The 15,896-nt window shown below is 49.1% G+C and overlaps 2 protein-coding genes across 2 annotated transcripts in view; both read left to right on the top strand.

Annotated features, from left to right (window-relative positions):
- The window catches only part of LOC311139269 (uncharacterized protein), a 71,389-nt gene that overhangs the window by 46,243 nt on the left and 9,250 nt on the right, over positions 1–15,896 (top strand). Inside the window, exons 7-13 of the mRNA XM_084174158.1 lie at positions 796–961; positions 2,740–2,971; positions 5,086–5,196; positions 11,036–11,290; positions 11,652–11,813; positions 12,222–12,457; positions 13,371–13,507. Coding sequence (XP_084030284.1) covers positions 796–961; positions 2,740–2,971; positions 5,086–5,196; positions 11,036–11,290; positions 11,652–11,813; positions 12,222–12,457; positions 13,371–13,507 — 1,299 coding nt within the window. The remainder of the gene's footprint in view (positions 1–795; positions 962–2,739; positions 2,972–5,085; positions 5,197–11,035; positions 11,291–11,651; positions 11,814–12,221; positions 12,458–13,370; positions 13,508–15,896) is intronic.
- On the top strand, positions 7,033–9,140 carry LOC311140396 (uncharacterized protein; the record flags this gene model as incomplete). Its single annotated transcript, XM_084175432.1, has 4 exons — positions 7,033–7,038; positions 7,703–8,638; positions 8,711–8,890; positions 8,928–9,140. 4 exons carry the CDS (start codon positions 7,033–7,035, stop codon positions 9,105–9,107), a joined length of 1,302 nt encoding a protein of 433 aa, XP_084031558.1. The 3' UTR covers positions 9,108–9,140.

Here is a 15,896-nt window from a genome sequence, read left to right as displayed (position 1 = left end):
CCCCTCTCTTACCCAACTACCAGGGCCCTAAAAGCAGCCTCCCAGCCTCCCCTCCCCTCCCCTCTCTTACCCAACTACCAGGGCCCTAAGAGCAGACTCCCAGCCTCCCCTCCCCTCTCTTACCCAACTACCAGGACCCTAAGAGCAGCCTCCCCTCCCCTCCCCTCCCCTCTCTTACCCAACTACCAGGACCCTAAGAGCAGCCTCCCCTCCCCTCCCCTCCCCTCTCTTACCCAACTACCAGGGCCCTAAGAGCAGCCTCCCAGCCTCCCCTCCCCTCTCTTACCCAACTACCAGGGCCCTAAGAGCAGTCTCCCAGCCTCCCCTCTCTTACCCAACTACCAGGGCCCTAAGAGCAGCCTCCCAGCCTCCCCTCCCCTCTCTTACCCAACTACCAGGGCCCTAAGGGCAGCCTCCCAGCCTCCCCTCCCCTCTCTTACCCAACTACCAGGGCCCTAAGAGCAGCCTCCCAGCCTCCCCTCCCCTCTCTTACCCAACTACCTGCGTTGCTGCTCTGTGTCATCCTCCTCTACTGCCCGGGAACTAAACGTGTTTATGTCCGTGTCAACCCTCCAGGGGTTTGAAGGGGTTTATGTCTGTCTACCTCAAGCTCAGTCCAACCTGATATAAGCTAACCTGTTAAAAGGTTGTTTGCGCACCCTATTCCCTATATAGTGCACTACTTTTGAGCCGTCTGATCTGATAAAGGTTTGGAAATGGCACCCTATTCCCAATGTACTCCACTACTTCTGGCCACAGCCCTATGTAGTGTGTACACCACATTATAAGGAATAGGGTTTCATTTCAGATCTGGCCCGTGTGTGTCTTCCTCTCTGATCTGTCATTGTGTTCTGTCCTGTCAGGTGATTCTGGATCTGAAGGGCTCTGACTATAACTGGTCCTATCAGACTCCTCCCTCCTCCCCCAGCACCACTATGTTCAGGAAGTCCAGTATGTGCAGGTAGGTGTCTGGGACCAGAATCACAGCTTGTCACCTTTATCTACTCCGGGGCCTGTTCAGAACCTTCAGATAGAAATGTGTCATCTCTGGTAGTTCCATTGCTGTTGTAAGCCCAGTATGTAGTGTCTAGGACCAGAACCAGATCACATCCTGAATGGCGGCAGGTAGCTTAGTGGTTAAGAGCGTTGTGCCAGTAACCTGAAAGGTCGCCGGTTCTAATCCCCGAGCCAACCAGGTGAAAAATCTGTCGATGTGCCCTTGAGCAAGGCACTTAACCCTAATTGCTCTTGTAAGTCGCTCTGGATAAGAGCGTCTGCTAAATGACGTAAATGTAAAATGAATGTTTGACCTTAACTGAACTAAAAACAGCCCTGGATCTATATTCACCAAGAGTCTCAGAGTAGGAGTGCTGATCTGGGATCAGTTTTGCCAACATTTTGCATATTGAAGAAGATTATATCGACAGTGGGGACCTGATCCTAGTCTTAGACTCCCTGATGAAGACAGCTCCTGCCCCCCAGTGGTGGGTAGAGAAACTGCAGCCTTGGGACATCATATTACTGCCCAATCTTTTCAGGTACTTTTTTTTGCTGGGGAATTGAAAATAGTTAATTCATTTCACCAGACTTGTAATATATCATTGCTTGTGTTATGAATGTATAGATTTCAATACAAAATATCACTGTAATGTCACACTAATCTTCCAGCTGTTTCAATAGAATATCACTCATAATACCGTTCAGTCCAACGCCGTCCACCTTCTGTCCCTCCATTCATGGTGTTGTTGTTGTCACAACTGGTTTTGGTTTTGCAAAACACTTTGTGCTGTGATGTCTGCCTTGTTTTGATCTTGTGATGCATTGAGTTTGATGAAACGTTTTCATTCCAATTGTTAGATCCACAGATCCAAGCTAAAATGTCGCTGTTGACGGGTCAATGGACCCTGATGGTCAAAGGCACACGTCTGTATCGCGACCACAGTGCAACTTGCTTGTAGTTGCGCTGAGCATGATGGATGTTGATATTGATATTGCCGTAATGTTTCTTATGATTTCATGCCTGATTGTTTTCATGTGTTTTACCGTTGTAATTTGACTGGTTTGTTCACAGTCACTGCCTGCTGCATTGGTTTGAAGTGTTAACCCATTCACTGTCTGTCTGTCTCCCTCTGTCTCTCCCCCTCCTACTGGTTCCCCTGTCTGTCTGTCTGTCTGTCTGTCTGTCTGTCTGTCTGTCTGTCTGTCTGTCTGTCTGTCTGTCTGTCTGTCTGTCTGTCTGTCTGTCTCTCCACCTGTCTGTCTGTCTGTCTGTCTGTCTGTCTGTCTGTCTGTCTCTCCACCTGTCTGTCTGTCTGTCTGTCTGTCTGTCTGTCTGTCTGTCTGTCTGTCTGTCTGTCTGTCTGTCCACCTGTCTGTCTGTCTGTCTCTCCACCTGTCTGTCTGTCTCTCCACCTGTCTGTCTGTCTCTCCACCTGTCTGTCTGTCTGTCTGTCTGTCTGTCTGTCTGTCTGTCTGTCTGTCTGTCTGTCTGTCTGTCTGTGTCGCTCCACCTGTCTGTCTGTCTCTCCACCTGTCTGTCTCTCCACCTGTCTGTCTGTCTCTCCACCTGTATGTCTCTCCACCTGTCTGTCTGTCTCTCCACCTGTCTGTCTCTCCACCTGTCTGTCTGTCTCTCCACCTGTCTGTCTGTCTGTCTGTCTGTCTGTCTGTCTGTCTGTCTCGCCACCTGTCTGTCTCTCCACCTGTCTGTCTGTCTCTCCACCTGTCTCACCCTAACAGCAGTCTGAACAGCATAAACAGTAGTGACTCTCGCTCCAGCGGCACATCCCACTCTCACTCCCCCTCCTCCTCCTCCTCCTCCTCCCACTACGGCTGCCGTAGCTCCACCCTGCCCCAGCAGGCCCCGGCCCGACTGTCCTCCATCTCCTCCCACGACTCAGGATTCATCTCCCAGCCAGACGCCTACACCTCCAAGTCACCATCACCCATGCCCCAGGAGACACTACCGCAGGTAAGACTACAGAACACTACAGTACACTACACCACCAAGTGGTAGGACCCTACTACCTGTACATTGAACTCTATACCCTACGATTAAACCTCCATACCTTCTGAAACTGTCCACCAGCTAAGTGAATCGACAGTTTAGTTTAAGGCAGTGTCCTGTCCCAGGCTAACTGTGTAGCTCAACAATAAATATATTACGATCGATGGGTCCTCATGAGACCTTTGACCTCCTTATACATCGTATATGAGAGACACTAGCCATCCCAGGTTGCTAGGAACCCCCTGCTCCTGAGGAGAGGGGCTTGGGGAGGTCAGTAACTGGTCTGGCTGTTCCACAGACCAGTCCTGTCAGTACCCCCAGGTGAACTACCAGAGTCCTGGGCAGACCGAGGATTCATCAGTCTGCTCAGCCGAACACACATAGAACACACGTCCACTTCTATTTACTCAGTAAGCTACAGATACAGTTTCCATCCAAGCCTCTCTGACTTCCTCTCTGAGTTCCTCTTTAGTAACAGCACAAAACCCTCTCTTACTACTAGAAAACTCATCTGTCTGGGTTTGGATACGCTTTCTAGATGATTGGGGATATCATACAGCTACTATAGTAGTCATAAACCCTCCTGATGTTATGGTCAGGGGAAGAGCTTGGTTCAGAAGACTACAGGGTCAGCCAAGGTTGACCACATGAGCAGGCCTTGGTGTTCACCCTTGGAGTCTATTGGTCATAATGTGGTCCTCTGTAGCTCAGCTGGTAGAGCACGGCGCTTGTAACGCCAAGGTAGTGGGTTTGAACCCCGGGACCACCCATACGTAAAAAAATGTATGCACGCATGACTGTAAGTCGCTTTGGATGAAAGCGTCTGCTAAATGGCATATTATTATTATTATTATAATGGGTCTTAGAGAGCCATAACCCTGATCCCAAACCATCCTGGCTCAGTCCAAGTGGCTATCAGAGGGTGTAATTAGCCCTTAACCCCTTCAATTTAGCTCCTGACCCACACCGCTTTGGGTTCAACCTTGAATATGGCGGAGAGTGGTGCTAGGGTAAAGGGGAAGGATGGACGGATGGGTTTGGGACTCAGCTATAGTTGAGGTTTGTTACAAGGCCAACTGCCAGTGTGGAGTAGAGTTCCCCCTTTCCTCTGTTAGGTCACTGTACTGAATAAGGTCTCAGAGGGACGACCACTAATGCTACCGCACCGCAACTCCTAACACAAACACAGTGAACCACCAGGAGAATACTACCACTGGGCTTTGTTTGGCTAGCTTTAAACGCTTTAAACATTAGCTTTGTAACAGACTGCCTATCTGCTTCTCCCTGTACTCTCTACAAGGAGAGGACGGTTCATGCCAAATTATTCTATCCTCTGGTTCACGTCTCACTTTGTTTGGCAACAGCTCATTTCACCCTGAAACTCGGTGCTAACTTTACTGCTGGTAGCCTTTGAAACATTGTTTTTAAACGTGCTGCAGCTCACTGACTGATCGACGCCTTCTAACGTCTTTCCTGCTGTTCTCTCTTTATCTGCTGACTATGCTACACGGCTTCCTCTCCTTTATGTGTTGTGACTGTGTGTGACTGTGTGTGACTGTGTGTGACTGTGTGTGACTGTGTTGTGACTGTGTGTGACTGTATGTGACTGTGTGTGACTGTGGTGTGACTGTGTTGTGACTGTGTGTGACTGTGTGTGACTGTTTGTGACTGTGTGTGACTGTGTTGTGACTGTGTGTGACTGTGTTGTGACTGTGTGTGACTGTGTTGTGACTGTGTTGTGACTGTGTTGTGACTGTGTGTGACTGTGTGTGACTGTGTGTGACTGTGTTGTGACTGTGTGTGACTGTGTTGTGACTGTGTGTGACTGTGTTGTGACTGTGTGTGACTGTGTGTGACTGTGTGTGACTGTGTGTGACTGTTGTGACTGTGTGTGACTGTGTGTGACTGTGTGTGACTGTGTGTATGTTCATATCCGGTAACTCAAACCCCTCTCTTTTTTACACCAAAACTCTTTTCTCCCATCTTGTGCACTTCGTTCGGCCTCTGTCGTGCCTGTGTGTGTGTCTGCTCCCTCCCTCTGTCTGCCTCCTGGCTCCTTCCTCCTGCTGTTCCTCCAGCCTTGCTCCAGCTCTGGCTCGTCTGAGGCCTCTGAGACCTGCCAGTCAGTCAGTGAGTGCAGCTCTCCCACCTCCATGGGCTCTGGAGGGCCTCTGGCTGCAGCTGACAAGGTGAAATACTCCCTCCATCCCTCCCTTGAAAGGAAGCACCCCTTCCCATGATAGACACCCTACCCCTCCCCTTCCCATGATAGACACCCTACCCCTCCCCTCTCATGATAGACACCCTACCCCTCCCCTCTCATGATAGACACCCTACCCCTCCCCTTCCCATGATAGACACCCTACCCCTCCCCTTCCCATGATAGACACCCTACCCCTCCCCTCTCATGATAGACACCCTACCCCTCCCCTCTCATGATAGACACCCTACCCCTCCCCTTCCCATGATAGACACCCTACCCCTCCCCTTCCCATGATAGACACCCTACCCCTCTCCTCTCATGATAGACACCCTACCCCTCCCCTCTCATGATAGACACCCTACCCCTCCCCTCTCATGATAGACACCCTACCCCTCCCCTCTCATGATAGACACCCTACCCCTCCCCTCTCATGATAGACCCCCTAACTCTCCCCTCTCATGATAGACACCCTACCCCTCCCCTCTCATGATAGACACCCTACCCCTCCCCTCTCACGATAGACACCTTACCCCTCCCCTCTCATGATAGACACCCTACCCCTCCCCTCTCATGATAGACACCCTACCCTACCCCTCCCCTCTCATGATAGACACCCTACCCCTCCCCTCTCATGATAGACACCCTACCCCTCCCCTCTCATGATAGACACCCTACCCTACCCCTCCCCTCTCATGATAGACACCCTACCCCTCCCCTCTCATGATAGACACCCTACCCCTCCCCTCTCATGATAGACACCCTACCCCTCCCCTCTCATGATAGACACCCTACCCTACCCCTCCCCTCTCATGATAGACACCCTACCCCTCCCCTCTCATGATAGACACCCTACCCCTCCCCTCTCATGATAGACACCCTACCCCTCCCCTCTCATGATAGACACCCTACCCCTCTCCTCTCATGATAGACACCCTACCCCTCCCCTCTCATGATAGACACCCTACCCCTCCCCTCTCATGATAGACACCCTACCCCTCCCCTTCCATGATAGACACCCTACCCCTCCCCTCTCATGATAGACACCCTACCCCTCCCCTCTCATGATAGACACCCTACCCCTCCCCTCTCATGATAGACACCCTACCCCTCCCCTCTCATGATAGACACCCTACCCCTCCCCTCTCATGATAGACACCCTACCCCTCCCCTCTCATGATAGACATCCTACCCCTCCCCTCTCATGATAGACACCCTACCCCTCCCCTCTCATGATAGACACCCTACCCCTCCCCTCTCATGATAGACACCCTACCCCTCCCCTCTCATGATAGACACCCTACCCTACCCCTCCCCTCTCATGATAGACACCCTACCCCTCCCCTCTCATGATAGACACCCTACCCCTCCCCTCTCATGATAGACACCCTACCCCTCCCCTCTCATGATAGACACCCTACCCCTCTCCTCTCATGATAGACACCCTACCCCTCCCCTCTCATGATAGACACCCTACCCCTCCCCTCTCATGATAGACACCCTACCCCTCCCCTCTCATGATAGACACCCTACCCCTCCCCTCTCATGATAGACACCCTACCCCTCCCCTCTCATGATAGACACCCTACCCCTCCCCTCTCATGATAGACACCCTACCCCTCCCCTTCCATGATAGACACCCTACCCCTCCCCTCTCATGATAGACACCCTACCCCTCCCCTCTCATGATAGACACCCTACCCCTCCCCTCTCATGATAGACACCCTACCCCTCCCCTCTCATGATAGACACCCTACCCCTCCCCTCTCATGATAGACACCCTACCCCTCCCCTCTCATGATAGACACCCTACCCCTCCCCTCTCATGATAGTAACCCTACCCCTCTCCTCTCATGATAGACATCCTACCCCTCCCCTCTCATGATAGACATCCTACCCCTCCCCTCTCATGATAGACACCCTACCCCTCCCCTCTCATGATAGACACCCTACCCCTCCCCTCTCATGATAGACACCCTACCCCTCCCCTCTCATGATAGACACCTTACCCCTCCCCTCTCATGATAGACACCCTACCCCTCCCCTCTCATGATAGACACCCTACCCCTCCCCTCTCATGATAGACACCCTACCCCTCCCCTTCCATGATAGACACCCTACCCCTCCCCTCTCATGATAGACACCCTACCCCTCCCCTTCCATGATAGACACCCTACCCCTCCCCTCTCATGATAGACACCCTACCCCTCCCCTTCCATGATAGACACCCTACCCCTCCCCTCTCATGATAGACACCCTACCCCTCCCCTCTCATGATAGACACCCTACCCCTCCCCTCTCATGATAGACACCCTACCCCTCCCCTCTCATGATAGACACCCTACCCCTCCCCTCTCATGATAGACACCCTACCCTACCCCTCCCCTCCCATGATAGACACCCTACCCCTCGCCCCATTGCTGTAGCCCTCAAGTTTAAAGTGTCCTTACAGGAACCATAGTGTCAACCCTCTCCACACCCCTCTACCCATCCAGGTGTTCCACCCTCTCCACACCCCCCCACCCATCCAGGTGTTCCACCCTCTCCACACCCCCCCACCCATCCAGGTGTTCCACCCTCTCCATACCCCTCTACCCATCCAGGTGTTCCACCCTCTCCACACCCCTCTACCCATCCAGGTGTTCCACCCTCTCCACACCCCTCTACCCATCCAGGTGTTCCACCCTCTCCATACCCCTCTACCCACCCAGGTGTTCCACCCTCTCCACACCCCTCTACCCATCCAGGTGTTCCACCCTCTCCATACCCCTCTACCCATCCAGGTGTTCCACCCTCTCCACACCCCCCCACCCATCCAGGTGTTCCACCCTCTCCATACCCCTCTACCCATCCAGGTGTTCCACCCTCTCCACACCCCTCTACCCATCCAGGTGTTCCACCCTCTCCATACCCCTCTACCCACCCAGGTGTTCCACCCTCTCCACACCCCTCTACCCATCCAGGTGTTCCACCCTCTCCACACCCTTCTACCCATCCAGGTGTTCCACCCTCTCCACACCCCTCTACCCATCCAGGTGTTCCACCCTCTCCATACCCCTCTACCCATCCAGGTGTTCCACCCTCTCCACACCCCTCTACCCATCCAGGTGTTCCACCCTCTCCACACCCCTCTACCCATCCAGGTGTTCCACCCTCTCCACACCCCTCTACCCATCCAGGTGTTCCACCCTCTCCACACCCCTCTACCCATCCAGGTGTTCCACCCTCTCCACACCCCTCTACCCATCCAGGTGTTCCACCCTCTCCACACCCCTCTACCCATCCAGGTGTTCCACCCTCTCCACACCCCTCTACCCATCCAGGTGTTCCACCCTCTCCATACCCCTCTACCCATCCAGGTGTTCCACCCTCTCCACACCCCTCTACCCATCCAGGTGTTCCACCCTCTCCACACCCCTCTACCCATCCAGGTGTTCCACCCTCTCCATACCCCTCTACCCATCCAGGTGTTCCACCCTCTCCATACCCCTCTACCCATCCAGGTGTTCCACCCTCTCCACACCCCTCTACCCATCCAGGTGTTCCACCCTCTCCATACCCCTCTACCCATCCAGGTGTTCCACCCTCTCCATACCCCTCTACCCATCCAGGTGTTCCACCCTCTCCATACCCCTCTACCCATCCAGGTGTTCCACCCTCTCCATACCCCTCTACCCATCCAGGTGTTCCACCCTCTCCACACCCCTCTACCCCACCCAGGTGTTCCACCCTCTCCACACCCCTCTACCCATCCAGGTGTTCCACCCTCTCCACACCCCTCTACCCATCCAGGTGTTCCACCCTCTCCACACCCCTCTACCCATCCAGGTGTTCCACCCTCTCCACACCCCTCTACCCATCCAGGTGTTCCACCCACAGCTTCCTTTCACCTATCTCTGATCCCTGCTGTTACATATATAGTCTCATGGGTCATCATGGTCATCATGGTCATCATGGGTCATCATGGGTCATCATGGTCCTCATGGGTCATCATGGTCATCATGGGTCATCATGGGTCATCATGGGTCATCATGGTCATCATGGGTCATCATGGGTCATCATGGTCATCATGGGTCATCATGGGTCATCATGGTCATCATGGTCATCATGGTCATCCATCATGGTCATCATGGTCATCATGGGTCATCATGGTCATCATGGGTCATCATGGTCATCATGGTCATCATGGTCATCATGGGTCATCATGGTCATCATGGGTCATCATGGGTCATCATGGTCATCATGGGTCATCATGGGTCATCATGGTCATCATGGTCATCATGGGTCATCATGGTCATCATGGTCATCATGGTCATTATGGTCACCATGGTCATCATGGTCATCATGGGTCATCATGGGTCATCATGGGTCATCATGGGTCATCATGGTCATCATGGTCATTATGGTCACCATGGTCATCATGGGTCATCATGGTCATCATGGTCATCCATCATGGTCATCATGGTCATCATGGTTCATCATGGTCATCATGGGTCATCATGGGTCATCATGGTCATCATGGTCATCATGGTCATCATGGGTCATCATGGTCATCATGGTCATCATGGGTCATCCATCATGGTCATCATGGTCATCATGGGTCATCATGGTCATCATGGTCATCCATCATGGTCATCATGGTTATCATGGTCATCATGGTTCATCATGGTCATCCATCATGGTCATCATGGTCATCATGGTCATCATTACATTTACATTTTAGTCTTTTTTTTTTTCATACCCCCTGTGGGAATCAAACCCACAACCCTGGCGTTGCAAACGCCATGCTCTATCAACTGAGCTACATCCCTGCCGGCCATTCCCTCCCCTACCCTGGACGACGCTGGGCCAATTGCGCGCCGCCCCATTGGTCTCCCGGTCGCGGCCGGCTATGACAGGTCATCATGGGTCATCATGGGTCATCATGGTCATCCATCATGGTCATCATGGTCATCATGGTCATCATGGTCACCATGGTCATCATGGTCATCATGGTCATCATGGGTCATCATGGTCATCATGGTCATCATGGGTCATCATGGTCAACATGGTCATCATGGTCATCATGGGTCATCATGGTCATCATGGTCATCATGGTCATCATGGTCATCATGGGTCATCATGGGTCATCATGGTCATCATGGTCATCATGGTCATCCATCATGGTCATCATGGTCATCATGGGTCATCATGGGTCATCATGGTCATCCATCATGGTCATCATGGTCATCATGGTCATCATGGGTCATCATGGGTCATCATGGTCATCCATCATGGTCATCATGGGTCATCATGGGTCATCATGGTCATCATGGTCATCATGGTCATCATGGGTCATCATGGGTCATCATGGACATCATAGTCATCATGGTCATCCACGTACATTTCAGAATTCAGAACAAGAGTCTGGTTTGTCAATCAGGATTCATTTTCTTAGTTTATTCTTTGTTTATTTGTGTTCTGGAAATGTTGACTTATATCTATTTCATTCATCAACTTTTATGTTGTGTTTCTGATTGTGTTGTTTTATTATCCTGACCATATTGTGTTGTTTTATTATCCTGACCATATTGTGTTGTTTTATTATCCTGACCATATTGTGTTGTTTTATTATCCTGACCATATTGTGTTGTTTTATTATCCTGACCATATTGTGTTGTTTTATTATCCTGACCATATTGTGTTGTTTTATTATCCTGACCATATTGTGTTGTTTTATTATCCTGACCATATTGTGTTGTTTTTTATCATTTGACCAATTTCTACAATTTTGTGTTTCTACGTTTGTTTGTGTGTTTGTGTCATTCCGTCCCCCTGCTCACGCTCAGTTGTTTAACGGGTATGACCACTACGGGGATCATCATCATTCAGACTCTCCCTACCTGACGGGAAGGGGTTCAGGCCTGGGGGGGTCCTACCCCTTCTTCCCTCCCTCCTCCCACTCCTCCTCCATCACCTCCTCCTCCTCCTGTCCGTCCCAGTCGTGGTCCAGGCCGGGCTCGGCGGCCCTTCTACCTAAATACCCTCATTACTGCACTCTGGGGCCTAACATGGTCCCCACCTCCAATGTCCCCAGCTGGAAGGTGGGTTGTTGGTTCACTCCTCATCATGTCCTGACTCCTTGTGTTCCTAAAACACAACATCAACATCTATTCCCACTCATTATGTAGGACCAACTCAATTATTATTCAGTTATTATTATTATTATTATGTTACATCAGAGTGCTAAATGACTGTTGGATGACTGCAGGGCGATATACAACATAGTCCTCTACATGTTTCATTGGTAGATTTCAGATGAATTCCTGGAGAAGATCGTGAGAATAGTTCAGAATCCCCAGCTGCCAGGGTCTTCAGAGGCCCATGATTAAAGAACATAGCCAGGGATACCAAGCTCTGTGTAGAGGAGGTGAACTCTGCTATGTTTCTGTGTGTATCCTGTAGGACTGGGCTAAGCCAGGACCCTACGACCAGCCCATGGTGAACACCCTTAGAAGGAGGAAGGACAAGGAGCCTGCACCAGCATACATCAGTTCTGTCCCACTACCAGCTGGAGTCATCCCTGCACCAGAGAACAGGAGTCTACCACTACCGCCACCCTACAAGGTCAGCTGGACACATGCTTTCATCCAACACCATTTTTCTTGAAGTGTGTGTGTGTGTGTGTGTGTGTGTGTGTGTGTGTGTGTGTGTGTCCGTCCATCGTGTGATTCAATGTCTGTGTTATATTGATTGTTTTGTCTTTATGCTGAAAAAAAGAAGGATTACGTTTTCTAACCCAATCTAATGTGTGTGTGTGTGTGTGTGTGTGTGTGTGTGTTGGTGTGTGTGTGTGTGTGTGTGTGTGTGTGTGTGTGTTGGTGTGTGTGTGTGTGTGTGTGTGTGTTGGTGTGTGTGTGTGTGTGTGTGTGTGTGTGTGTGTGTGTGTGTTGGTGTGTGTGTGTGTGTGTGTGTGTGTGTGTGTGTGTGTGTGTGTGTGTGTGTGTGTGTGTGTGTGTGTGTGTGTGTGTTTAGGCGTGTGAGATGGAGGCCCATGAGGAGTTGACCCTGGCCCTGTCCAGAGGTCTACAGCTGGACTCACAGACACAGCGGTCCAGCAGAGACTCTCTACAGTGTTCTAGTGGCTACAGCACCCAGAGTACCACGCCGTGCTGTTCAGAGGACACCATACCTTCACAAGGTAACACCCACACACTACAGCACCCAGAGTACCACGCCGTGCTGTTCAGAGGACACCATACCTTCACAAGGTAACACCCACACACTACAGCACCCAGAGTACCACGCCGTGCTGTTCAGAGGACACCATACCTTCACAAGGTAACACCCACACACTACAGCACCCAGAGTACCACGCCCTGCTGTTCAGAGGACACCATACCTTCACAAGGTAACACCCACACACTACAGCACCCAGAGTACCACGCCGTGCTGTTCAGAGGACACCATACCTTCACAAGGTAACACCCACACACTACAGCACCCAGAGTACCACGCCCTGCTGTTCAGAGGACACCATACCTTCACAAGGTAACACCCACACACTACAGCACCCAGAGCACCACGCCCTGCTGTTCAGAGGACACCATACCTTCACAAGGTAACACCCACACACTACAGCACCCAGAGTACCACACCGTGCTGTTCAGAGGACACCATACCTTCACAAGGTAACACCCACACACTACAGCACCCAGAGTACCACGCCCTGCTGTTCAGAGGACACCATACCTTCACAAGGTAACACCCACACACTACAGCACCCAGAGCACCACACCGTGCTGTTCAGAGGACACCATACCTTCACAAGGTAACACCCACACACTACAGCACCCAGAGTACCACGCCCTGCTGTTCAGAGGACACCATACCTTCACAAGGTAACACCCACACACTACAGCACCCAGAGCACCACACCGTGCTGTTCAGAGGACACCATACCTTCACAAGGTAACACCCACACACTACAGCACCCAGAGTACCACGCCCTGCTGTTCAGAGGACACCATACCTTCACAAGGTAACACCCACACGCTACAGCACCCAGAGTACCACGCCGTGCTGTTCAGAGGACACCATACCTTCACAAGGTAACACCCACACACTACAGCACCCAGAGCACCACGCCCTGCTGTTCAGAGGACACCATACCTTCACAAGGTAACACCCACACACTACAGCACCCAGAGCACCACGCCGTGCTGTTCAGAGGACACCATACCTTCACAAGGTAACACCCACACACTACAGCACCCAGAGCACCACGCCGTGCTGTTCAGAGGACACCATACCTTCACAAGGTAACACCCACACACACTGAGAAAATATGCAAAAGCATGCATGCCCTGTAGCGCCATATCATTCTGTGTAAATATGTCAAGCATTCTAATAGATGCTGTCTCGATACCAGGTATGTGTCTGGTAAGACTATGATATACAGTGCATTGGGAAAGTATTCAGACCCCTGGATTAAATTGTTGTTTCTTTCATAAATTTTTGCAAAGATATTAAAAATAATAAACTGAAATATTACATTTACATAAGTATTCAGACCCTTTACTCAGTACTTTGTTGAAGCATCTTTAGCAGTGATTACAGCCTCGAGTCTTCTTGGGTATGACGCTACAAGCTTGGCACACCTGTATTTGGGGAGTTTCTCCCATTCTTCTCTGCAGATCCTCTCAAGCTCTGTCAGGTTGGATGGGGAGCGTCGCTGCACAGCTATTTTCAGGTCTCTCCAGAGATCTTCGATCGGGTTCAAGTCCGGGCTCTGGCTGGGCCACTCAAGGACATTCAGAGACTTGTCCCAAAGCCACTCCTGCGTTGTCTTGGCTGTGTGCTTAGGGTTGTTGTCCTGTTGGAAGGTGAACCTTCGCCTCAGTCTGAGGTCCTGAGCGCTCTGGAGCAGGTTTTCATCAAGGATCTCTGATCTGAGAGTCCTTTAGGTGCCTTTTGGAAAACTCCAAGCAGGCTGTCATGTGCCTTTTACTGAGGAGTGGCTTCCGTCTGGCCACTCTACCATAAAGGCCTGATTGGTGGAGTGCTGCAGAGATGGTTGTCCTTCTGGAAGGTTCTCCCATCTCCACAGAGGAACTCTGACATGCACTGTCAACTGTGGGACCTTATATAGGCAGGTGTGTGCCTTTCCAAATCATGTCCAATCAATTGAATTTACCACAGGTGGACTCCAATCAAGTTGTAGAAACATTTCAAGGATGATCAATGGGAACAGGATGCACCAGAGCTCAATTTCGAGTCTCATAGCAAAGGGTCTGAATACTTATGTAAATAAGGTATTTCTGTTTTAAAAAATTAAGACATTTCTAAAAAGTTCTAAAAACCTGTTTTCACTTTGTCATTTTGGGGTATTGTGTATAGATTAATGAGGGGGAAAGGAATTTAATCAATTTTAGAATAAGGCTGTAACGTAACAAAATGTGGAAAAAGTCAAGGGGTCTGAATATTATCTGAATGCACTGTAGGGATGTAATATAGGGATGTATTATAGGGATGTAATATAGGGATGTATTATAGATATGTAATATAGAGATGTAATATAGATATGTAATATAGGGATGTAATATAGGGATGTAATATAGATATGTAATATAGGGATGTAATATAGGGATGTAATATAGATATGTAATATAGGGATGTAATATAGGGATGTAATATAGATATGTAATATAGGGATGTAATATAGGGATGTAATATAGATATGTAATATAGATATGTAATATAGGGATGTAATATAGATATGTAATATAGATATGTAATATAGGGATGTAATATAGATATGTAATATAGATATGTAATATAGGGATGTAATATAGATATGTAATATAGGGATGTAATATAGATATGTAATATAGGGATGTAATATAGGGATGTAATATAGATATGTAATATAGATATGTAATATAGATATGTAATATAGATATGTAATATAGAGATGTAATATAGATATGTAATATAGGGATGTAATATAGATATGTAATATAGATATGTAATATAGGGATGTAATATAGATATGTAATATAGGGATGTAATATAGATATGTAATATAGGGATGTAATATAGGGATGTAATATAGGGATGTAATATAGGGATGTAATATAGGGATGTAATATAGAGATGTAATATAGGGATGTAATATAGAGATGTAATATAGAGATGTAATATAAGGATGTAATATAGATATGTAATATAGGGATGTAATATAGGGATGTATTATAGGGATGTATTATAGGGATGTAATATAGGGATGTAATATAGGGATGTAATATAGGGATGTATTATAGGGATGTATTATAGGGATGTATTATAGGGATGTAATATAGGGATGTAATATAGGGATGTAATATAGGGATGTATTATAGGGATGTATTATAGGGATGTAATATAGGGATGTAATATAGGGATGTAATATAAGGATGTATTATAGGGATGTTATATAGGGATGTAATATAGGGATGTAATATAGGGATGTAATATAGGGATGTAATATAGGGATGTAATATAGGGATGTAATATAGGGATGTATTATAGGGATGTAATATAGGGATGTAATATAGGGATGTATTATAGGGATGTTATATAGGGATGTAATATAGGGATGTAATATAGAGATGTAATATAGGGATGTAATATAGATATGTAATATAGGGATGTAATATAGGGATGTATTAT

This window comes from Coregonus lavaretus (assembly GCF_964263955.1).
Source record: "Coregonus lavaretus genome assembly, chromosome: 13".
NCBI lineage: Eukaryota > Metazoa > Chordata > Actinopteri > Salmoniformes > Salmonidae > Coregonus > Coregonus lavaretus.
The sequence above is the reverse complement of the archived record's forward strand: the minus strand, read 5'-3'. Positions and strand labels throughout refer to the sequence as shown.